This window comes from Silene latifolia, chromosome 5 (genome assembly GCF_048544455.1).
Source record: "Silene latifolia isolate original U9 population chromosome 5, ASM4854445v1, whole genome shotgun sequence".
Classification (NCBI taxonomy): domain Eukaryota; kingdom Viridiplantae; phylum Streptophyta; class Magnoliopsida; order Caryophyllales; family Caryophyllaceae; genus Silene; species Silene latifolia.
The window spans coordinates 15,584,593-15,610,168 of NC_133530.1; the positions used below are offsets into that span (position 1 = coordinate 15,584,593).

Sequence of the window (25,576 nt, forward strand, 5' to 3'; positions counted from 1 at the left end):
TTCATCCGAGAAAGTAATAGGGTTACTTAGCTTTGGGGATTCTTGGAAGACCAAGTTGACTACATCTTCGGGAGTAGAGTTATGTGCCACATTCAATTTGGCCAAAGCTTGCAGTAAAGCTTGGCGGTGTGGAAATGAGCTTGCCACTAGTTGCGGACCGAAAGATCAGCCTTGGTTCTTTGTAATTGCTTGAGCAAATGGTCGGTGGGGTCGTCTTCGTTGTCATTTGGTGTGATGACATTGGTTGGACCGTTTTGAGTAGCGTTTTGGTATGGACGACCCGAGCGAGTTAGGTGATCCACATCTTGGTCTTCGCCATTTTGGACTATTTCCTTGACTAAGGAGTTTTCAATGAGGTATTCATCTTCATCGTCATCGGCCCAAACCCCATTGATTGCGGCTAGTTCCCTCATCCTCATGATGTCACTTTCTAGTTGTATGATTTGATCGACTAGTTTATCGACCACGGCGACTACTTCTTGCATAGTGGCATTTGGAGCGAAGATCAATGGTACGCGTTCTTTAGGTGTTGCATTGGGATCGCGTAAGATCATTACCATGCTTTCTAATTCCCACACTTGTCTATCTACACTCCTTGCCCAGGCGATGAAGTCGGAAATGGTGGGGGAGATGGTAGAGTAGAGTCCTTCTTTCTCAATTGCCTGAATTTCATCCTCGGCGGGAGAAATGAGATGTGAGCAATCTAAGGTAGATTCATCACTTGTAATCACTAGAACTCCAAGAGGATTCTGAGTGTTATTAGGCTTACCTCCTGGTGGAATTGGAAGTCGACCATCTTCGATCATATCTTGAAGCACGTGTTTTAACTTGTAGCATTTTTCGGTGTCGTGCCCCTTACCCCTATGGTATTCACAGTAGGAATTTTCGTCCCAGAATTTGGACTTCCTTTCGGGCTCGGGAGTAGGTCCAATGGGTTGGAGTTTGCCTTGCTTCACTAGCCTTTTTAGAGCATTGGAGTATGTATCCCCAAGGTTTGTGAACTTCCTTGGTGGGCTAGTTTTCTTGGATGGTTCGAGAAGGTTAACTTCGTCGGTCTTGCTAGTAGAGCCGTATGAACGACTTGTGGACCCTTGATATCCTCGACCTACCGTTTTGGACAAGAGCCCTTTGCGGATGTCATCTTCAATTCGTGTCCCCAACACGGTTAAGTCTTTGAAAGTCTTGATGTTTTGATATCTCAAATGGTTGGCATATATGGGCTTGAGATTGTCCACGAATTTCTCCACAAGAGTGGCCTCATCCGGGCGTTCTACTAGTTGAGTACTAGTCTTCCTCCACCTACTTAGAAAGTCAGTGAATCCTTCTTTGTCATTCTGGGTAAGAACCTCTAGAGTGCGCATATTGACTTGGATCTCGGCATTATCCGCGTATTGCTTTGAGAATTCGATCGCGGCGTCCTCCCAAGTAGCGACCTTTTTGTGATCTAAAGTGTAGAACCATTGCTTTGGGATGGTGTCGAGAGATGAAGGAAAGATCCTTAAGAACATCTCGGGTTTGATGCCTTTGATAGACATGTAATCCTTGAAGGCACGGATATGGTTCAAAGGGTTCTCATGTCCCTTGAACTTAGGGATATCCGTCATGCTAAAGTTGGTGGGCAATTTGGAATTGACGGCTTCATACTTACGATTGTTCTCCCTGTAAATGTCATCTCCTTTAAGGTACATCAATTGCTCCTCTAGGTATTGGAGTCTTTTCTCAGCTGCGGTCATCCCCATGGGAGGACTTTCATCCTTAGACTCGTCATCGGAAAATTGTAGTACTTCACCTTTAATGGGAGGCAACCTTCCCTCTACGTCAAAGATACGGCCTTCGATGAGCTCGAGGCGGTCATAGGTTTGGTTTTGGGTAACTTGCATTTGGGCCAGCGCGGCTAGGATTCGATCACTATTCTCTTGAAGTTGCTGGAGGTTCGTATCATCACTTGACCCAGGCATCTTGGAAACTGGACAAGGGATCGGCGACGAATCAAAACACGATCGACTATTCTATCACACTTGCTAAAAGAGGAAAAGACTTGACTCATGAAGTGGGTGTGTGCCACTTGTGTCGAGTGAGCTTTGAAGAAAGACAAGGTCTTTGAAAATGTGTGTCCTAGTCAACTGTAGTGTAGTTGTAGGAGTGGACTCGAGGTGAGGTTTTGAAATGGGCTTGTGGCCCGAATTTTGACACGACAAACGGACAGAGTTTTGACCGGATTTTGTACTAATTAAAGGCCCTATTTTCGAAATTCTTGATTGAAAACGGGTTTTGATTTTTTGAAAGTTCGTCATGGTTTTGTTTAGAATGGTGATCACATAAGGTTTGCACATTTATACAAGCATTATAACGGGATCTTTGAGTGCGTTTAGAAGGGTTTTGGTTTAAAGGGTAGGTTGCCATACCGAACCATCAAACCCGAAGTCTGTGGAGAGGCTCGTGCCAAACAAGAGTAAGGCCGATTCCTAGTCCATTTCCTCAAGTAGTGAAGGCCCTTGATACAAACAAGAGTAAGCATCATGGTATGGATGACGTCAATCGCTATCCATCTTTAGGCCCACATAAGAATTAGGACCGTTTAGACGGGACGATTGGTCGAATGGGTTGGGTTGGGCCTAGGAAGGCCGAATAAACGGTCTAGGAAGACCGAGTTATGAGAACCGACAATTGTCTTGTACAAACTTATTCCCTAACCTTGTTCAAGTTTCACCCTAGCTACACGTAAGTGTATATTCCCCAGCGGAGTCGCCAAACTGTGGACAGCGGGCCGCCCACGGGGGCGCTTGGTAGTGAAGGGGCTCGAAAACAAGCGTTTGCATTTTGTAAGGAGTCGCCACCAATTTTTATGGGAAATTGGAACCGTTCGAATACCTCGCGTCATGTCAAGACACAAAGTAGTGACATGAACACTAAGCAATCGTTACCCTTAGCATTCTATGTCTAGAATGACTCTCGCGGATGCCAATGAACACGGGTGCTCACGGAGATCTGGAGTAAGGGGTGAGGGTACGTATTAGGAAGCTCTTTTGATCGAACACCTAATCCCGCCCGCCTCGATAGCGGCCTCTACTAATGATTAGGGAGTTTATTCGTACTTGATATATCGTCGGCTATATGCATGCAATGCAACATCCAATAGATTAATCCTAACATGTGAATTAGCTAAGTCGGTTGACAATTAATTAGCATACAATTGGGGTCGAAGTTGGATTTAAGGTTCATTACATGTGGAAGCACACAAAACAATGAAATAAATGAAAGGAATACAATAATGGAAATTACATTAATTACATTGGATTAGGCGGTTTATGTCGAAAGTACCTTTAAAACGGATAATTTGATAAAAAAGAATAAAAGAATAAAACAACAAATCAACGAACAGGAATTAGCGATATTACGAATATTAGTTAATTGATACGTAAACTAATTAATCTAGGTCAAGCGAAAAGGAGTTGGGGACAGAAGTCGTCTGGAACAAAGAAGAGACATGCGCCCTTTGGAAGAGGCGCGCAGACGCTTTGCGTGCTGTTCCAAGGACGAACTCTGGCTGTGAAGCCGGAACTGCAATTGTTAATGTCAGTTGATGAATTTAATGAATCGATTTAGATTATGTACCCGGATGAAAGTGATTAGCATGTTATTTACATATGATTGATGTCATAAAACAGTAAAACATGGATGAGACGGAAACAAACGGATTAATTATGTGAAGGGTCGATGTTAATGAATGAATAATTAAACTAACTAACGAATTATTAAATAAACATGATGAATGATGACGAATTAATGACGAACAGGCGAAAATATATCAATAATGAATCCCAGAAACTCAACATGAACGAATTGAATCCCTAAAACTCGAATTGAGTTTAATGACGAAAACCCGCAAATATTGATTATTTGGGATTTGAGTCGGTTTTATGACGATTTAAACATGTTAATGATGATGGTTAATATACATATGAATTATTAAACTATCATGTGAACGAATTAACAGACGAACAAAACAAAAGAAATAAATTTGAGACGGATTACAGAGGACGGAGGAAGAAGAAAAGAAGCAGGAACTGCGGCAGCCTCACGAAGAGGCGCAGCAGGCGCTGCGCTCCTTCGAAGAGGCGCAGCGGTTGCTGCGTCTTTTCTCGACGTCTGTCTACTGGAAATCCGCAAAAAAAGGTTTTAAAGATGGTTTTGAAATCGGTTTTAATGAGGTGCTTTCGACATAAACCTTACAATCGTGATACGATAAATAAAATACAATAAATAAAAGGAGAGATTAATACACCCTCAGACTTACATGTTGACGGAACGAGAAGAACTAAGAAAATCGATTAGTGATGCTCGACGCGAATGCAAGGAAAGAGTGCCCTCGTAAGAGGAAAACGATTGATTAATTTAAGTTGATTGAGTGTAGTTGGTCAAATTGGTCGGTCATGCAACGGAGAGGCTGGTACCCGGAAAGATCCGAGCTTACGTGGTCGAAGGTTCAAGCACGTAGGCGCCAATTAGTAAGAACAAAGTCTAGAATGCAAAGGGAGAAGAGAAGGGCGGACACTCGCGTGAGAAATATGAGGAACGAAAGCTCCTATTTATACTAATCACGTGAAGGAATAGGGTTTCGGAGACTCTTTGGAAGTGAATCTCGGAAAGATATAAAAAAGATACGTAAATCATGCAAAGAAGGGCTGGGGGAAGAGGCGCAGCAGCCACTGCGTCTCTTGGAAGAGGCGCGCGGCCAGTGCAGCGCTTTGTTCCCGGGAGGTTTCCTCTGTTTAAGAAAGATTTCGCGTTTTAGTTATGGTAGGACGGATTTAATTTGATTATCTTTTGAATATTACGGGATATTATTTGCCAAAAGATAAAATTTGATGAATATGGAATAGAAATATCCGGAACATTCCAGAACATTCCGACTCGGGATTTAACAGCTATCAGAAAATGGAGACGGTTTTTGACCCGGACTCCGAATGTACTCTAATTACTGCCAAAACGACCGTATCGGCACGTAGATGACAACTAAGAGGTTGACATTTATATTTGAGCAATCACTTGACGATAATCTTACGAACTGTCACTAATCGTTCCGCGAATCAAACATGCGGCCCAATCATCACCGGGTGGTTTGCGAGGGGTGCAGAAACGAGGTGTCTACAATATCCTCCCAAGGCCTCATTGGAACCGGCAATGGAGTATAAGGTCCCGATTTGAAAACGCTCTTGGACACCTTACAAGTAACACACTTAGCTACAATTCCGTCACATCCCCGAACATTTTGGGCCAAAAGAAATGCTCCCTCAAAACTTCCATTGTTTTCGCCACACCAAAATGTCCCGCTAAACCTCCCCCATGGGCTTCACGAATCAATAATTCCCGAATGGGGTGCTTTGGAACACAAAGACGGTTTCCCTTAAATAAATACCCATCCTGGATGATAAAATCACCCTTGACCCCAGCCGAGACTTGACCAAATAATTCCCCAAAATCAACATCTTTTTCATAGCAAGTTTTCAAAATTTCGAAACCAAGCAGTCGAGAATCCAGTATGGTGATCAAAGCATGACGTCGGGACAAAGCATCCACCACGACATTAGTTTTACCATTTTTTTACTTAGCGGAGAAATGAAAAGCTTGCAAAAACTCGACCCACTTGGCATGGCGAGGACTCAAATTGTGTTGACCATTAATATATTTCAAGGACTCATGATCGGAATGTAAAATGAAATGATTTGGACGCAAATAATGACTCCAAAACATGAGTGCTCTAACAATGGCGTAAAATTCTTTGTCGTAAGTGCAATACTTCAACCGGGCACCTCCTAACTTCTCCGAAAAAAAAGCTACTGGTCGATTTCCTTGCCTTAGGACGGCCCCGATACCCACCCCACTAGCATCACACTCAAGTTCGAAAGGTTGTGTAAAATCGGGTAACGCTAAAACGGGAGCCTGACACAATTTCTCTTTCAACAAATCAAATGAATTTTGGGCTGCAGTACCCCATGAAAATGCCCCTTTCTTAAGACATTCCGTCATTGGACTTGCTAGAGTACTAAAATCCCGAATAAACCGTCGATAAAAAGAAGCAAGGCCCAAAAAAGATCTTACCTCCGTGACTGTTTTAGGAGTCGGCCAAGAACGAATTGCTTCCACCTTGGACTGATCAACCTCCACTCCTTCACCCGAGACCACATAACCCAAGAACAATACCTTTTCCTCCAAGAAGCAACACTTCTCGCGTTTCCCATACAATTTTTGCTTCCTAAGAGTCTCGAAAACCAACCTGAGATGCTTAAGATGCTCCTCCAAGTTCTGACTATAAATCAAAATATCATCAAGGTAGACCACCACGAACTTACCCAAAAATGCTTTTAATACTTCATTCATCAACCGCATGAATGTACTTGGGGCATTGGTGAGACCGAAAGGCATCACGGTCCACTCATACAACCCGTATTTAGTTTTAAAAGCGGTCTTCCACTCGTCCCCTTCACGCATTCTGATTTGATGGTAACCGCTCAGTAGGTCGATCTTCGAAAATAATTTAGAGCCATGTAGTTCATCCAATAAATCATCAAGCCGTGGTATAGGGAAACGGTATTTAATGGTGATATTATTTACCGCCCTCGAATCGACACACATTCGCCACGAACCGTCCTTCTTTGGCACGAGCAACACCGGTACGGCACAAGGACTCATACTCTCCCGAACATACCCGAGCTCCATTAATTCATTAATTTGCCTTTGAAGCTCTTTCGACTCTTCCGGATTACACCTATACGCGGCCTTGTTAGGCAATGCTGCCCCGGGAATAAGGTCGACTTGATGTTCGATCCCTCTAATAGAAGGTAACCCTGGTGGTAAAGAGTCGGGAAATACATCCGCAAATTCTCGCAACAAACCATCGACCGGACTGTTCTTTGGCCACTCTTTGCAGGAAGTCGTTTCCTCCTTGGCTAAGAGAAAATAAACAAACTCGCCTTGATTGATAGCCTGCTCAATATCCCGCTCCTTCACCAACATAGTAGTCTTCTTCTTTTTGGTACTCATAGCTCGGATGTCTTGGGATGACATGGGTTTTAGGACGATTATTTTTCCTTTATCTCTCAATTCGTACTCATTGCTTCTACCCCGGTGCACCACATCCCTGTCAAACATCCACGGCCGCCCCAACAACACGTGACAAGCGTCCATCGGTATCACGTCACAAAGTACTTCGTCCGCATAGGAGCCCATTGACAAACCTACCCGAACCTGTTTCGTCACTTTCACTTTATTGCCATCATTTAGCCAATGGAGTGCGTATGGCTTGGGGTGTGTGACGGTGGTCAAGCCGAGCTTCGTGACCATCTCATCCGAGGCCACATTAGTACAACTACCACTGTCGATAATTACACTACACCATTTATCGTTAACCCGACATTTGGTATGAAACAATTGTTCTCGTTGATCCGAATCAATCAACTCGGCTTGGGCTTGTAAAGAACGCAGGACTAGTATTGTGTCGAAGGCCGGAGCCTCATACCCCTCTACCTCTTCTTCATCCTCGACACCATCATCAAATTTAAACACATCACCCAGCCGCTCCTCTTCCTCGGCCAGATCATCCCGAAACTCCCTAGCCTCTCTTAATGTCACTACCCTCCTATTAGGACAAGAACTCTGAAAATGCCCGAAACCCTGACATTTAAAACACCGCACCTTTGACAAACTAATTTCCTTTCCTGACTCAGAACTTTTTGGTGTGTTCGAGGTCTTGTTCAAGTTCGATGGGGTGGAAGAAGGTGTTGTTTTGGGAGTGAAAACGGGTTTGGAATAACCAGAGGTGCTACTGTATTCTTTGTTAGGTCCCCCTGACTTGGATTTCCCTTGGGCTTCTATTTTGACACATAAATTACAAAGACCATCGAAATCCTCATATGGGTACAACTCGACGGAATTGGCTATGGGTCGGTTTAATCCACGAAGAAATCGTGACATCTTTTGTTCCTCGCTCTCCTCTAATTTCCCTAACAGAATTAATTTCTCAAATTCGTCGATATATTCGGCTATACTCATTCTCCCCTGTTCTAAGTTCGCAACTTTTCGGTAAATACTCAATCTATGATTAACCGGTACATACCTTTTTCTTAATTTGGATTTCAACGACTCCCAAGATGCCAGTTTTTCTTTCCCCGCGCGAGACCGTCTCGCCTTCAGCCCTTCGTACCACAACGATGCTCCTTTGCTCAATCGTAGAATGGCATATTTGCATCTCTTCTCGTCACTGAGGTCCTTAAAATCGAACAAGCGATCGATTTTCCTTTCCCAATCCAGATAATCTTCCGGGTTAGTTCCTCCAACGAATTCAGGCAATTCCGTCACCTTGAACTCATCGGGTTTGGCCTTCCCACCAGTACGACTCCCAGTAGGCCTGTTACGCAATAAGTCTTCAAGCTTATTGTAAAAGTCGTCGTCGAATTGTTCACCAGCCATGTCTATTTCGTTTAGTGTGTTTCTGTTTGCGAGAGTGTGTTTTTTTTTTTTTTTTGATTTTTTTTTTTTTTTTTTTGAAATAAGACAGAAACCGAAACAATAGGATCGTCTCGATTTACGGAAATAAAGAGCCGAAGCTCTGATACCACTTATGATACGAAAAGAAATGCGGAAGCGATATTTGACGAATTAGACCTATAATTCATCAATGGAGAACGAACTCAAGACCTATTGAGATCGAACAAAGTTAATATTCAAAGACGCATTTGAATAAAAACGGGAATTGCTAAGCAAGCAAATATTGTGAATTTTCTTATCTTTCTGAATGTCATTACAAAGAAATCCAAGACTATAAATAGTCCTCCAAACAACCGTTTAAGGTCATTAAAAGGGCTCCTAATGACAAAATTAAAAGTGTTAATTAAGGCCAATAATTTTAGTAATTGAAGGCCATTAAACAACCAAATAAATAGCAAATGGCAACGTACACACAGGGATAAATATTCCCCTTTATTGACTAATTAAAAAAGATGCAAAGTAGTCAGGAGCCTTATACTTCAAACGATACCAACGTAAGAGACCAAGCAAACGAACTGGGCCTGCAACTGGAACGTCGAACTCGAATAACCCAATGATGACAAAAGGGCCATCGAAATAGCAGTAGAATTATCTGGACTCGTACCCGTATCATCTGAACCCGCACCCGTATCACGACATAGCTACAGTGGCCTTACCAAAAGGATTTAGCGTCCCAACAATGACCTTCTTCGATGGAACCACAGATCCCTGTGATCACATTAGTCAATTCAAGCAGAAAATGATGGTTACCACTGCCACGGGAGCCTCAAAAGAGGCATGTATGTGTAAAGGTTTTGGTTCGACCCTAACCGGAGCAGCATTACAATGGTTCGTCGGCTTACCTAACGGGACCATATCTTCATTCGCCGATCTGGTCAACGCATTCAACCAACAGTTCTCTAGCAGCCGGAGAACGCCCAAGCAGCCAAGTGATCTATACAGGATCGTCCAGGAGATAGGTGAATCAATCAAAGACTACGTCACTAGGTTCAATGCAGAAAAAGTCTCAATACGAGGCTGCGATATGTCCACTGCCATCAACGCCTTCAGGCATGACTTGGATAAGGAATCAAACCTTTACAAGGAATTAACAATGTATCCTTGTGAAAGATTCGAAGAAGTCCAGCAGAGAGCTACGGCAGCGTTAAGGTTGGAAGAAGATATACAGGCTAGAAAGGGTATAACAAGCTTCGACAAGTCAAGCAGGAAATTCGCAACAGAAAAGAAAGACGACAGAACTAAGCCATACAGCAGACCCAATATCAGCAGGATAGCTGAAAAACTCAGCAAATTGATGACTCTCCGCATCCTCCTAAGCTATCTGAATACGGATTCAACACGGGAATGGAAGGGTTGCTGAAAGCACTCAGAAGCCTGGGTGATCAGGTGAGGTGGCCAAAGCCTCCCACTCAGGATCGACCCAACGACGACAGAGACAGCAGCAAGAGATGCGAATGGCATTAGGACATAGGTCACAGGACGGAAGACTGCTACAGGTTGCGAAAGGAAGTGAAATTCCAGGTACGCAAGGGAAACTTGGACCACCTGTTATCACGTGGGGGTAAGCGGGATAGGAGAGAAGCAGCAAATCAGGTACTCCCCTCTGCTCCACCCATATGCACGAAAATTATTAACGTGATAACAAGCGGATCTGAGCTGTCAGGTTTGACATATTCCGCTGCCAAAAGGAAAGCCACCGGAAGTTATGGGGATCATCCTGAAACTTCATACAGAGTAAGCCAGAGCAATTTACCCCCAGTAACTTTCGACGAGACTGACATAGAAAGCGGTGCAGAGCAACACGACGATGCCCTAACTATAACATTATCCATTGGCAATTGCACCGTACGAAAAGCGTTAGTGGATACGGGGAGCTCTATGAATCTCATCATGCTCGAAACCCTCAAAACCATGGGTTTTGATAAAGAGAACCTGATAAAGAAATTTGTGCCCCTGGTGGGATTCAGTGGTGAAACTGCGCATTCGGTGGGTGAGATAACCATCCCAACATATATTGAAGGATTTAATAAACTAGTGAGATACTTAGTCATCGAGGGTCCAACCACCTACAACGTGATACTAGGAAGACCGTGGCTGCATCAGATTAAGGCGGTGCCTTCAACATATCATCAGTGTCTCAAGTTTCCAACACCATGGGGCACGGTTACAGTAAAAGAAGATCGAGAGGAATCCAGAAACTGCTACGCCCAAGCCCTCAAGGCTACAACCAAGCTCCCCTCATAGCAATTACAGGACCGGGGCACCTCGACAGAATACAAGGAACCTCCCTCAGAGGAACTAGACCAGATACACCTGGACGAGGAACACCCGGATAGGACAGTATTGATTGGGGCAACTTGCAGTGAAGAGCTGCGCAGCCAGCTGATTCAATTTCTCAAAAACAACATGGATTGCTTCGCTTGGTCCCACAATGATATGGTGGGTATAGACCCATCCGTTATTTCACACAAGCTAAGCGTGAATCCAAGCTACACCCCGGTACAGCAGAAGAGAAGAAAATTTGCGGCAGAACGAAATGAGGTCATTAACAAAGAAGTAGACAGTCTCTTAGCAGCAGATAAAATCAGGGAAGTTAGCTACCCTGAATGGCTCTCTAATGTGGTAGTGGTACCCAAGAAGAACGGCAAATGGAGGGTGTGTGTAGACTTCACATATTTAAACAAAGCTTTTCCCAAGGACCCCTTTCCACTGCCACATATCGATGCAATGGTGGACGCTACTGCGGGACACGAGGTACTCACTTTCCTCGACGCATGGAGCGGCTATAATCAGATCAAGATGCATCCACAAGATCAGGAGAAAACAGCATTCATGTCGGAAAGAGGCATATATTGTTACAAGGTCATGCCCTTTGGCCTAAAGAACGCCGGGTCCACGTACCAACGGTTGGTAAATAAAATGTTCAAGCATCAAATAGGAAAGACTATGGAAGTGTACATAGATGATATGGTGGTGAAGTCCAAAAAAGCAGAAATGCACATGGAACACTTGACAGACACCTTCCAGACGTTAAGGGAGTTTAAAATGAAACTTAACCCGTCTAAGTGCTCGTTTGGGGTATCCTCAGGAAAATTCTTAGGGTATATGGTGACCCAGAGGGGAATTGAAGCAAGCAAGGAACAGATAAAAGCAATACTCCAGCTGGAATCACCCCAGAAGCCAAAGGATGTGCAAAGACTGGCAGGGAAGGTGATGGCCCTAAACAGGTTCATATCAAGGGCTTCAGACAGGTGCAAGCTGTTCTATGATATACTGAGGAAGAGTTAGAAATTCGAGTGGACTAAGGAACATGAAAAAGCATTCGCAGAACTCAAAAGCTACCTAAGCACGCCACCGTTACTCGCATAGCCGGAGCAAGGGGAGCCACTATTCATGTACCTGTCAGTCACGGAAGCAGCTGTAAGTGCAGTCTTGGTCAAAGAATAAGAAGGAGTGCAGCACCCCGTGTATTACATTAGCAAGTCCCTGCTTCCTGCAGAGACCAGGTACACTTCCTTTGAGAAACTAGCGTTGGCTTTGGTTACTGCTTCCTATAAACTGCGACCGTACTTTGAATCTCATACCATCCATGTAATAACCAACTACCCGTTAAAGACTATTATGAGGAAGCCTGAACTTTCGGGCAGAATGACTAAATGGTCAGTACATCTTAGTGGGTATGACTTGCAATTTGAACCCAGAACGGCGATAAAATCCCAAGCCCTAGCAGATTTCGTCTCTGACTTCTGCCCTGCTACCCGTGGGGAAGCAGAAGAAGGAATGCTGACAATGATGGGGAGTCAGGATAGCGAGATATTGACCCTATACATTGACAGAGCCTCGAATGCAAGGGGAGCCAGTGTGGGTTTGGTCCTTCGATCACCCAAGGGTGACCTGATAGTACAAGCTATTAGGTGTGAATTCAAGGCAACCAACAACGAAGCCGAGTATGAAGCCCTTATACTTGGAATGCAGATGGCATCGGGGCTTAAAGTAAGGAACCTGAGGGTGTATATTGACTCCCTACTTGTGGTGAATCATGTTAACAATGAATATGTGGCACGAGATTCAAAGATGATAGCCTACTTGAAGATAGCCACAGAGCAAAAGTCAATATTTATAACATTCAAGATAACTCAGGTGCCACGGGATCAGAACGTGGAGGCAGACGCCCTGGCAACGTTGGGGGCAACCTTCCAGCCTACAGAACTATCAAACATACCTATCACACATGTGTTGACCCCAGCAATACAGAAGGAGCCAGATCACAATCCGGTGAAACAGGATGTACGCATGCAGTATACGCAGGGAGCCAGGACGCTGGTTTCTACAGTAGGACAGCAGGATGCAGATTGGAGGGTCCCATACCTAAATTGGCTAAGGGATGGGACACTCCCTGAAGACAAAAAGGAAGCACAGAGTTTCAGGATAAAGGCTTCCAGGTATATCATGAATGATAACATTCTCTTTAGAAAGTCATTGGCAGGACCATGCCTCAGGTGCTTGAGCAAAGAGGAAGCAGAAACAGTGCTGCAGGATGTACACGGCGGAGAATGCGGGAACCATGCTGGAGGACGAAGTCTGTCAAACAAAACTTTGAGACAGGGGTATTTCTGGCCCACCATGCGCGCAGATGCCGTGAATCATGCCAAACGATGTGAGTCATGTCAAAAGGCAGCTCCAGCAATCCACCAGCCAGCAGAACCAATGCATCCGATTATCTGTCCATGGCCATTCATGATGTGGGGCATGGACATAGTGGGTAAGCTGCCCAGAGCTCCAGGAAACAGAGTATATATGCTAGTTATGACTGATTACTTCTCAAAGTGGATTGAAGCAGAGGCAATGACAGAGGTAAAAGAACGGCAGGTGATCTCCTTCATCAAGCGCAACATCATAAGCAGATTTGGGATACCATCTGAAATCATATGCGACAATGGATCCCAGTTCATATCAGATAACACCGAGGGCTTCTGTGCACGATGGAACATAACATTGAGAAAGTCAGCCCCCAGATATCGGCAAACCAATGGCCAAGCCGAGTCCAGTAACAAAATCATTGTGGAGAACCTCAGAAAACGGCTGGAGGAGTTGGGGGGAAAATGGGCAGATGAACTACCTTGGTACTCTGGTCAGACAGGACAACACCGAAAATGGCAACAGGCCAAACTCCGTTTAGCCTTGTATACGGAGCAGAGGCAGTAATACCCTCAGAAGTTCTGGTACCCACGCACAGATACGGTTGTCAGACGGCAGAGCAAAACAAAGTCGAAATGGCTAGGAGCCTGGATACAGTTGATGAGCTGCGAGAAAGTGCTTACATACGTATGGCATCATATAAACAATCCGTAGCAAAGACATATAACAAGAATGTCAAGGTCAGGACCCTTGAAGTAGGGGACCTCGTACTCAGAAGGGTATTCGAAAATACCAAGAACCACAAAGCAGGCAAGTTTGCCTATAAATGGGAAGGGCCATATCAGGTCGAAAGCGTTATCAAGAATGGGGCATACAGGTTGATGACAATGCACGGTCAAATCCTGGATAAACCCTGGAACATCCGTCACTTGAAACGGTGCTTTGTCTGACAAAGTGCCAAAATTTTAGTGTACAAAGGACCTTTCAAAAGTCCGTGAAGCAAAAAAAAAAAAAAAAAAGGGGGGGGGGGTAGTATATGCTTTAGGTGTTAGTGTGTTTCAGAAAACTTTTTTCTTTTGTTTTCCTTAGTTTTTCTTTAATCAAATAGAGTCGTTTTTAAACCAAGTAGTCCAGGCTGTGGCTTCCTGGATCCAGGTGTTGCCCTGGAACACCATGAGATAGCACCAGGTAATTTGCACTACTTTGGACTTTATAATGCTTCTACGAAGAAAGGCTTTGATACTAATGTTGGTTACTTGTCAGATGAGGAACACTTTGAGGGTCCAGCCCCTGCCATGTGAGGCTGCGAAGACGTTTATCTTAAGTCAAGCCACATGGAGAGCATACGCCGAGGTAGCGCGCAGGGTACGGCATACTAAGACCACCCATACCTTAACGTTAACTCAGTAATCCCATAGCTATGTCGTAGATCAAAGGGTGCACGCACGGATTTCAAATGTCTGGAACCACAAGGAACGCAACATTCCTTGTTAGTCAGAAATATTCAATGAAGGTACGCTCTAGTCAGCTAACCCTAGTGATAAGATATTTTACGTCATGGGTAAAATATGTTATCAAAAGTCTGTCACCAGGAGCAGGAGCTGTGCACCTGGAGCCAGGTCAGCTTCCTGGGTATACCTATGTGGAATCAAAACTCCAGAAATCAATGACAAAAACGCGAATATAACAAAAGCAGGGCCTAGAAACCTGGGCCCAGAGTTACCTTATTAAGGCACCTGCTACCTTTAGCAGGCGCCACCAGAGTTTAAGGCCTGCATACCAGCAGGCACAAAACGAGCCGAAACAAGGAAAATAAAAAAGAGTTTTTTACAAAACTTGCGCCACACAGGGCCAAGTCCCCAGATAATCTAAATTAAAATTTAAGAGAGGTCAATCCTCTCAACAACTGCACCCTGACCACTGCTCTGCTCCCCGTGCTCTATTTGCTTCTTTGTTGCAGGTGCCTGAACAGCCTCAGGAGTTGCAGTGACACCATCACCAATCTCCCCCGCCAGGATCTCCTCAACAGTCCCAGAGATGGCTCCAGAGATATCCGTGGCTGTATACTCAGCTCGGGTTAGCGGCTTGACCCGCCCGGGAGGAAACAGGGCGCTCAGGTCCATGCCATTGGGAAATGCACTAGTAAACTCGGCCAGCTCCTCCTCCAGGTTCCAGGACGTGTGCCTCCCCTCAGTATAAGCACGGATGCAGTCAATCCGCCCCTCAAAAGCAGTGTAGGCTCCCACATTTTTTGCTAGCTCAGCCATCTTTTCAGCACGGGCCTCTGCCTTTGTCAGCCCGGAAGTCAGAACGCAATTAGCCTCCTGGGTCCTCGCCAGCTGGTCTTTAGCTGCCTCCTTCTCCTTTAAGGTCGCGTGGAGCTGCTCCCTTAACTTAGCACAGGTAGCTGTGAGCTCCTTATTCTTCCCCACGGAAGCCAGACACTCAGTCTTGGCTCTCTGCAGCATTTTGCGAAGATAGAGAGATGATTGGAGAGCCTGAAATGAAGAAGAAAGTTAGTCAAGGGAACACAGGGGCAGAGAAAAGAAAGGGGCCAGTGAAGGAAGACTCACAAGGAAGCAGTGTTCAGCAGCCAGGTCCGTCATCTCCTGGAGGGCAGTCGAATCAAATGCCCTGGAGCAAGCCGGAGTCAGGAGCCTCTCCAGTGCAGGCCAATAGCTGGCATGGTCAGCATCCCCGAAGTTAGCAGGAAGGCGCAGTAGCAGCTCGTCGACGTGGACAGGGGATCCAGGGGCACGAGATATGGGAGTCACTTCGATAGGTTCTGGGGCAGGCCTGGAGTTGGACCTCCTCCTTGAGGAGGCAGGAGAGGTAAAGGAGTCAGCAGTTCTTTTCCTGTCATGGCGCATCAGGATCTCAGAAGCAGAGCGTCTAGCACTCCCTACAGAGGCACCAGAATGCAAGGGATCAGAACGAAGAACCAATGGGTAAAGAGGCTTCTAAAGATTAAAAAAGGGTGTTTACCAGAAGACATGGTTTCTTCAGTGGCGGAGTCGTCTAAACCAGAGAGCAGGAGGGGAAACAGTCTACGATCTTCAGGGATGGAAAAGAGCTTGGCAACAGAAGCGTCCTCGTCCTCGGATTTCTCAGGGTTCTTGAGTTCTGCATCAGATCAAAGAGTAAGGACAGTGAGTGACAAGAGCAATCAAGAATAGACATGCAAAATATACTTACTCTTAGCAAAGACCCAGTTCTCGAACAAGTAATCAGCGTGAATGGGAAGAGAATCAAGCTTGACATAGAAGAAATCCTCGTACCACCCATCATCCTTCCCTTTAGCAGCCGACTGAAGAAAATTCTCAGTCTTCTCCACAACCCTAAAAGTGTATTGGTCGTGCCCCAGTGACCGACACTCGAACCTATGGGCCAGATCTGACAATCCAATTTCGGCGCCAAGACTGTTGTTCAAAGCAACAGTAGACAGGAGAATCCTCCATGCATAGGGGGAAATTTGGGCCATGGGGGAGAGTTCAGACAGATGAACTCTTGAATCATCGGAGGAAAGGGGAATTTAAGACCGAGGACGAAAGGGTAAGTGTATAAGCAGATCCACCCCGAACGAAAGGCGTCTGCTTTCTGACCGGGTTTTGGGATGAGGATCACCACATCGTCGCCTAGACCGAGCAAAGCCTCAATTCTCGGGATATCCTCTTGGGTTAGGTGGGAGTCACCGGAATGCGGCTTTTTGAGGACTCCCTGTGAAGGGAAGTCGTCGTTTTCGAGGTCGATGGTGGTGGAGGAGGATGATGTGAAATGAGTTTTTGCCATGATAAACAAGGAGAGAGAAGCAGAAGTACCTGAGAAGAAGGGAGAAGACGGCGCTGGCAGCAAAAGGACGTTGACGAGAAGGGATTTGGGGAGACGGAAATTTGAAGATTTTGAGGAGGTGAAATGATGATGAAAGAGAAAAAGGCGGACGGGTGAGATTAAATAGGAGGGGGTAGTTGGGGTTTTGAGAAATGTGAATTGAAATGGAGTATGCGAGAAGTCACTCAACGATACACTACAATTTCCCGCTCAAATAATTAGGGTTGCACTTTCGCGGAAAATTGGGGGCAAACTGTTAGGCCCAAAATCTAGATATGGGCTGACTTAGGACAGCAGGTCTGGAAGCATTGCGGGACGCAGGGTATCAGGGAGCCAGGGTGATGGCATCAGTAAGCAGCGCAGGACGTGGGCTTTGATCTATGCGGATGAAGCGTGTGAGAGTCCAACCTCTTGCCAAATCCGGAAAAGGAAAGTCCTACCCGGTGTCAAATTAGGAATAACTTGGAGGAAAAGCAAGAAACCCTAGCTCATCGACCTCCCTTATATAAAGAGCCTCGATGCAAAGAAGAAAGATCATCAGAAAAATACAAGAAATATACCCTAGCATTCATAACAAGCGAACGAACTGTATTTCCTCCCGAATTATAGTGAAAATATTGGTGGGATTCCGTCTCCCCCCGCGGTTGTTTCCCACATCGGGTTTTCCGCGTCACCAAAATCGTTTGTGTTCTTTATTTACGTTGCTCATACAGGATTAACATACGAAAAACAATCAAATCATAATACTGACCTAACGCTAAGACTACTTTAACCCTAAATTGGTAGAAATTTACCAAAACAATACTATATATTAATTCCAGAAACCAAAGGACTTCAATGTAATTAAAGAAATGTTGGAGGTGGTGTCCTCCAGTTAGTGCGGATAACGTCATTGCACATACACTTGTACGGACAAGTGGGAGCTTGTTGGGGCTGGTGTCCTCTACAGTTAGTGCAAGGACTTATAAATCTCTAAAAGGATCAAAGGGTATACTTTTGTATTAAAATCAGTTGGTCCACGTTTATCAATAACGGTTGGCTTGCTAGATAAGTTTGACGTTATTGTCATACAGATGGCGGTGATCAACTGGTCCCTAAAAGTCACACCTATAGGATACGTTTGAGAGATGTGACGGTATGAAAATACAGTCATGTTGATGCCCAAGTTGACTAAACAGTTAGTCAGAGTTATTGACTAGTAATTAGTCAAACGTGATGATTGAGATAATTATTTAATACGGATTAAATAATAATGGCTAAGACGAATTAAGCGGTTAATTCGTAAATTGAATATAAACGATTTATATTTAATTAATGTATATTGAATTAATTATACAATATTGTCTTTGTCGGACATGTATTAATATTTCGACTAATCCGTGTTAATAGTCGATGTCTTAATAACCGATAACCGATGACGATTTATAATAAAACCCGTCATATGCATTTTAGCGGAATTAATCGGATCACGAGTTAAATGAGGAGAAAGTGGAAAGCCCACTCCCTCCTCTTGAGACCCACGGACCGAGGCAAACAAAAGGAGAGGCTCCCTCTCCTTTTGACCAGAGCATTTTTCATTTACATGAAAACTAGGGTTTTGGAGAAAATTCCCTCTGAAACCTAGATCTCACATCTAAAGAAAACTCACAACAATTCTCTCAATATTGCAAGGCAATTAGAGAATCCTTTCTAGCACAAGGGGCATAGTTTCAGACGGTCTTGGGTGCAACGATTAGGAGGAAATCTACTTTGATTTCTGTTCTTAGGCCGCATCTCAAAGGACCCGAGGTTAATTCTTATACCTTTATCGTTTCTATTGTATTTTCGTTTATGACCATATTCACATGTTAAATTTGCGTTATAATCCTTAATTATAAGGGAATTTTACGGATATTTCCCTACAAGTGGTATCAGAGCGAGGCCACGTAAATTTTCATTGTGATTTTTCATAAATCAATTTGAAACGATTTGGCTTTTGCATAAAAACCGTGCGGCTGATATATATTTTTTTTACACGGCTGAATTTTTGTGCATTGAAAACCGTGCCATGTGATACACGGCTGATTTGTTTTTGCATATTGTTATTTTACTCGATCATTATAGCAATATGTTAAAGTTTTGCAATTTGTTGATTTAATTTTACACGAATTAGATCATTTTTGAAATGGTTTTGTTTCGACAAATCTGTTTTCACGAGGGTTTTGAGTTTTCAGAACTATTTTGTCTCGATCGAGTGGATTTCTTATCGATCGAGAACTTTTCTGTCATGTTTTTACTCGATCGAGTACATGTTTAACTCGATCGACCTGTTTTAAAACCCCCCACTGCTCGATCGAGAAGTCCTCGTACTCGATCGAGCAGTATTGCTAATATAAGTCCTCGATCGACCACGAGTTCTGTCGATCGAGTACTTCCTGTTTGGCAAACCTCTCGATCGAATGGCAGCATCATTCGATCGAGCCTTTTTGGTCCTCGATCGAGAACTTTTTTCCCTGGATCGAGGGATTTCGTTTTTGGCAGCGTTAAAATTTATTTCTTTTGTTTTAAATTTTATTTTGGCCATAAAATGTACTTTATACGGATATTGTACACTCGCTTGATAGTGAAACGGTTCACTCACGTACCATATAGTTATTTTAAAGCGATTTAAAGTAACGGATTATCATGAATTAAAATTAAGTTGATAGAAGCGGTTTTGTCACATAATTTTAATTGTTAAAAGGTGGTTTGGATAAATTTAACATAATTACGGAATTATGTCACGAATAAATTTGTTTTAGTTGATGCATTTTATTTATCGTTTTTGTTAAATGCCTTGAATGCTTTTAATTACGTATTTAATTTTTACAATCGGTTGTAACTTAGTGTGGCCTTAGTAGAACGTGTTACCGTAATGATGGAACACGGTCTTGGTTGTATTTTGAGATCTCGTATCTCCGTTTTGGATTTTTCAATTGTAATTACAGTTTTATTTAGAATGTAAATAGGTTTATATTTTGTAAATTTTAAATTGTAATTTTTGAGAAGACCAAAGATGGAGAATCGGATGCTCACTCCCGCTACATGGATCAAGATGGAACATCAAGACAAGCTTCCCGGGTCCAACGGTGGATTCCAAAGTTGTTTTATGTTCTTTTTATTAGGATAGGCCACACTAGGAATTTTATTTACGTATTGCATTATTTTATTTATTTTTCGTAACGATAATTTGCATCATATTCCGCCTAAAACCAAACCATCTAATTTATTGCATGAAAACTGACTCATATAGAGGTCACGCGTTAGTTTTCATTGATATACAGATATCACTCGTTTTTATAAGCCATCACCTAAATTAATTCATTCACGTAATGCTAGTTTTTCGTTCACTTAAAATGAATTAAAACTAAGTTGATGGGATCTTCCTCGTATAAACCAAAATTGAGAATAGTCTTTATAGGTCAAACTCCAATGAGTCCCTTCTTCGTCGGTAGGCATAATATGACCCCTTCTACGTCGGGTAAGTTGGAACTGATTGACCTATTTTATCTCAACACTTTGGTCACTCGTACGATCCTGTGATTATGGTGGACTATAGATAGGATTTACGGAAATCTATCGACCAAGAGTTCTTACGGAAGAACTAGCTAAACAGTTGGCTTATCAATTTACGGAAATTGAGTCTTGGGATCACTTGTATTATTCTTGAGGGAGATCAATTATGCAAGTGCAATGAGTCTACACGATTAAAATGAATTTTAAATAGACTTAAATCACCTCGATGAGTTGCTTATTTCGTTTTTGTTTTCCTTTCTTTTTCAGTGTAGATCACGAACATTTAAACTGCTAATAACAAAATGGCTGGTTCTACTAACGACCCAATGCCAAGTGCCACATTGGACCGTGAGTCCCGGCCCGGATCTTCATGAATCAGATGAATCAGTCTACTCGACTGAAGAATGATGGATCAAACTTCGCGGACTGGGAGGCGGCATTACGGAATGCTGCCGCTGCTGACGGGAAGCTCAAATATCTAATAGAGCCCATCCCGCCAAACCCAGGTCCCACGGCTAGAGCTAACGAGATCGCCAAGTTTAACGATTTATGTATGGAAGCGGGTGCGATAAAGAACGTACTCATTTTTGCAATGGAACCCAATTTGCAGAAACGCTTCATAGCCCAAGGTGCAAACAAGATTTTCACCACGCTCACTAAGGAATTCTCGAAAGCACCGATAATCGTGACCTATGAGCATACCACTCGTTTCTTTGATGCGAGACTCCAGAAGGGCCAACCGGTTAGCCCACACATTCTCAGCATGATTGAGAACGTCGAGAAACTGGAGACGCTTGATTGTAAAATCAGCGAGAACATCGTCATCGATCGCATGCTTCATTCACTCCACGATGGTTTTGCGCTCTTTAGAGCCAATTACTATATGAATGATTTGAAGAAAAGTCCCCATGAACTACACTCCCTACTCGTACAGACCGAGAAGGATATGAAGTTCAGTGGGAGCATGAAACAGGATGTTCTCGTTGTGTCAAACAAGGGCAAGGGTAAGGGCAAAGCTCAGGCAGACCTAGCGGTAGGTAAACCGAAGTTTAAGAAGTCGGGATCAGGTAAGAGTGGGCCTGGTGAGTCGAGCAACTCATCAGGCGCGACAAAGAGCAAGAATGATAACATGGAATGCCATCATTGCCACAAGACTGGGCATTGGAGGCGTACATGTCCCGTCTATCATGAGGACATAAAAGCAGGTCGTGTTAAACCTGTTGGTATGTCTTCTTCTTCTTCTACTTTTATTCATATGATTGAGATTAACCACGCAAGTTACGGAACTTGGGTACTAGATACTGGTTGTGGTTCTCATCTGTGTAATCATGTGCAGGGGCTCCGAAACATCGAACCCCTCGTAAAGGGTGAGGTGGACCTGCGTGTCGGGAATGGAGCACGAGTGGCTGCCGTCTCGAGGGGAACATATGTGATCCAGCTTCCTAGCGGATTTGAGTTATCTTTATATAACTGCTATTATGTACCCAGTCTTTCTAAAAACATTATTTGGTTTACGCACTTGACAAACTTGGTTTTTCATTTGTAATAGAGAATAATACTTGCATTTTCTCATTACACGATATGATTTATGGCAAGGCAGTCTCCATGAATGGAATTTATGTTTTAGATCAGACCACCGAAATATTACACGTAATGAATAAAAAGTTAAAAGTTGGTGACAAAGATCAAACATATCTATGGCACTGCCGTATGGGACACATTAATGAGAAACGCGTAAAACAGCTCATAAAGAATGGAGCTATTTCGGCCTTTGATTTTCAATCATTTGGCACGTGTGAATCATGTCTCATTGGTAAGATGACTCGTATTTCCTTCAAAGGTGTTGGAATGCGCGCTGCTGACCTATTAGGACTCATACATACGGATGTGTGTGGACCTATGTCAATCACCGCACGAGAAGGCTATAGGTATTTCATCACTTTCACGGACGATTTAAGTAGATATGGCTATGTCTACTTAATGAAGCACAAAAGTGAATCCTTTGAGAAATTCAAAGAATACCAGAACCGGGTACAGAACCTACTGGGTAGAAAGATTAAAACACTACGTTCAGATCGTGGTGGCGAGTATCTTTCTCACGAGTTTGATCAACACCTTAAGGACTGTGGGATTGCCTTACAGTTAACTCCACCTGGAACACCTCAGTTGAATGGTGTGTCCGAACGGAGAAATCGAACACTACTTGATATGGTTCGATCCATGATGAGTCACACCGTGTTGCCTGACTCATTATGGGGTTATGCTCTTCTGTCAGCTGCTCTAATACTTAACCGAAGTCCGTCTAAAGCTGTTGACAAGACTCCATATGAACTATGGAAGGGAACGGTCCCTAACTTGTCCTTTATACGGGTTTGGGGCTGCGAGGCTTATGTCAAGTGGAGACACGAGGATAAGCTCGGCCCGCGATCGATCAAGACATACTTTATAGGTTATCCTAAAGGAACACTTGGTCATTACTTTTATTCGCCAACCGAACAACGTGTATTTGTTGCGGCTAGTGCGACATTCTTAGAGAAGGAATTTCTCGAGAATGCGAAGAGTGATAGAACCTTCGAACTGTCGGAGATTCCAGAACCAAATACCGAGCAACCATTGGAGGAACCAGTTCCTTCAATCCCGGCTGCGGTTGATATTCCTGAGGAACCTAGGAGGTCAGGAAGAGTCTCTATTCCTCCGGACAGATACATTGGTATGGTCGAGGAACATTACATAGATGACATTCTACTCTTAACGAGTAGTGAACCCGCGACCTATAAAGGTGTCATGACTAGTTCTGACTCAAAGCTATGGCTTGAGGCCATGCAATCCGAGATGGACTCCATGTATGAGAACAACGTATGGGATCTTGTTGACTTACCTGCTAAGGTTCGTCCCCTTCAATGCAAATGGCTTTACAAGATAAAGCATTCTGTGGAATGTCAACAAGATATCTATAAAGCACGACTAGTTGCTAAAGGTTTCACCCAAGTGCCAGGTTTGCACTACGATGAAATTTTGCACCCGTAGTCATCTTTGCGTTCCATTCGGATTATCTTAGCGATTGCCGCTTTTCATGACTATGAAATTTGGCAGATGGATGTGAAAACCGCCTTCTTAAACGGTTATTTGGAGGAAGAGTTGTACATGGTACAACCCGAAGGTTTCATCAATCCTGAACATCCTAAGAAAGTGTGCAAGCTTAAGCGTTCCATTTATGGACTTAAGCAAGCATCTCGGAGTTGGAATCATCGATTCGACCAGGTGATAAAAGAGAATGGATTTACTCGATCGGTCGAGGAACCATGTCTATATATCAAGTCGAGTGGGAGCAAGATTGTCTTCCTAATATTGTATGTTGACGACATACTCCTGATTGGGAATGACATACCTCTCTTAACTTCGGTAAAAGTATGGTTGAAGAACCATTTCCAGATGAAAGATCTGGGTGAGGCACAAAGAATTTTGGGCATCCGTATCTATCGAGATAGATCACGTCGGATGTTATCTCTCGGCCCGAGTCTTACATAGACAAGGTCCTAGAGAGATTCAAAGCATGACTAACTCCAAAAGGGGTTTCTTCCTATGGCTCCGTGGGTGCATTTGAGCAAGTCTCGGGCACCGGAGACACCGGAAGAGAAAGAGTGCATGACACGGATTCCTTATGCCTCGGCTATAGGATCAATCATGTATGCCATGATATGCACACGTCCGGACGTGGCATATGCATTGAGTATGACAAGTCGATTCCAACAACATCCAGGTGACTCACATTGGATGGTCATCAAGAACATTCTTAAGTACCTACGGAGGACTGAAGATTGGGCATTGACTTATGGAGGCGAACAAAAGCTATGCGCAACCGATTCATGAGATGCTAGCTTCCAAACGGATCGAGACGACTCGAAATCTCGATCCTGGATTCGTTTTTACTCTTAATGGCGCTGCGGTCAGCTGGAAGAGTTCCAAACAAACTGTTACAGCAGATTCTACGACTGAGTCCGAGTACTATGCCGCGTCTGAAGCTACAAAGGAAGCGATATGGATGCGTCAATTCTTACAAGGACTATCTGTAGTGCCTAGTTCGAATGACCCGATCACCATCTATTGCGACAATAGAGGTGCCATCTTCCAGGCTAAGGAGCCTAAGTCTAGCAACAAGTCTAGACATGTACAACGGAAAGCTCATCTAATCCGAGATTACGTGGAGCAAAAGGAAGTAGTGATAGAAAAGATTGCTACAGATGATAATATAGCAGATCCTCTCACTAAACCATTACGACAAGATAAGCATGAAGGGCATGTTAATTCCATGGGAATTAGACGTGTTCCTGAGTTGTAGTACTTTTTATGGATTAGATTCATTTTCTTGTGTACTCTATACGACATCATCGTTTTGATATTTATATATTTTGTTTTCATGTGGATTTGTACGACAATTTTGAACACCACAAAGTGAACTGAACAAACATTATATTTTTGGTCCTTGATTGCCCACGTAAGCTGATAACTCTGGCAATTATTTTGTGACGTTGGTTGATGGTGGGTTCAACGAGCCATAAGTCAAACGGTTGACTGACCAATCACAGAGGCGAGTTATACGGATATCTCGTAGGACACAATTGTGACATCGACGTGGAGTCCTAAATGTTTTATAACATTCGGTGCCAGGTCGTGGATAGGACCTCTATGGTGATCCTAAGAGTCGATTCTTTTGACTATCGACTGTCTCTTGAGATTAAGGCAGATTTTGGGTGACTTTGGTTTCTTTCTCACGGTCATCCGTAACAGGGGGTCAAGTAGATTTTTTCTGGGTCATTTCATCTTTGTGCTTATATCGGGGGTCGAGTTGAAGGAAATATTCAGCCTTTATCGGTACTCGATATTTCTCGGGGCCACTCGATGAGTCAGAATCGAAATGCATGGCCATGCTCGGATACGGATTCGTTTTATCAGTTGAGTTACTCTCTAGTCGGGGAAACCACTATTGATACAGATCGATTGTAAAATACGACCTTTGCGGATCCGGATC

General features: G+C 43.7%; 3 protein-coding genes across 3 annotated transcripts; 2 read left to right on the forward strand and 1 right to left on the reverse strand.

The window, feature by feature from the left end:
- Nucleotides 1-5,604: 5,604 nt before the first annotated feature.
- On the reverse strand, nucleotides 5,605-8,469 carry LOC141654909 (uncharacterized). Its single transcript, XM_074462017.1, has one exon. The coding sequence runs from the start codon at nucleotides 8,467-8,469 to the stop codon at nucleotides 5,605-5,607; it is 2,865 nt and encodes a 954-aa protein (XP_074318118.1).
- A 1,532-nt stretch (nucleotides 8,470-10,001) lies between these two features.
- On the forward strand, nucleotides 10,002-10,791 carry LOC141654910 (uncharacterized). The gene is made up of 2 exons (XM_074462018.1): nucleotides 10,002-10,068; nucleotides 10,211-10,791. The coding sequence occupies exons 1-2, from the start codon at nucleotides 10,002-10,004 to the stop codon at nucleotides 10,789-10,791; spliced, it is 648 nt and encodes a 215-aa protein (XP_074318119.1).
- A 1,377-nt stretch (nucleotides 10,792-12,168) lies between these two features.
- On the forward strand, nucleotides 12,169-13,752 carry LOC141654911 (uncharacterized). The gene is made up of 3 exons (XM_074462019.1): nucleotides 12,169-12,540; nucleotides 12,688-13,204; nucleotides 13,307-13,752. Exons 1-3 carry the CDS (start codon nucleotides 12,169-12,171, stop codon nucleotides 13,750-13,752), a joined length of 1,335 nt encoding a protein of 444 aa, XP_074318120.1.
- The last annotated feature ends 11,824 nt before the right edge of the window (nucleotides 13,753-25,576 follow it).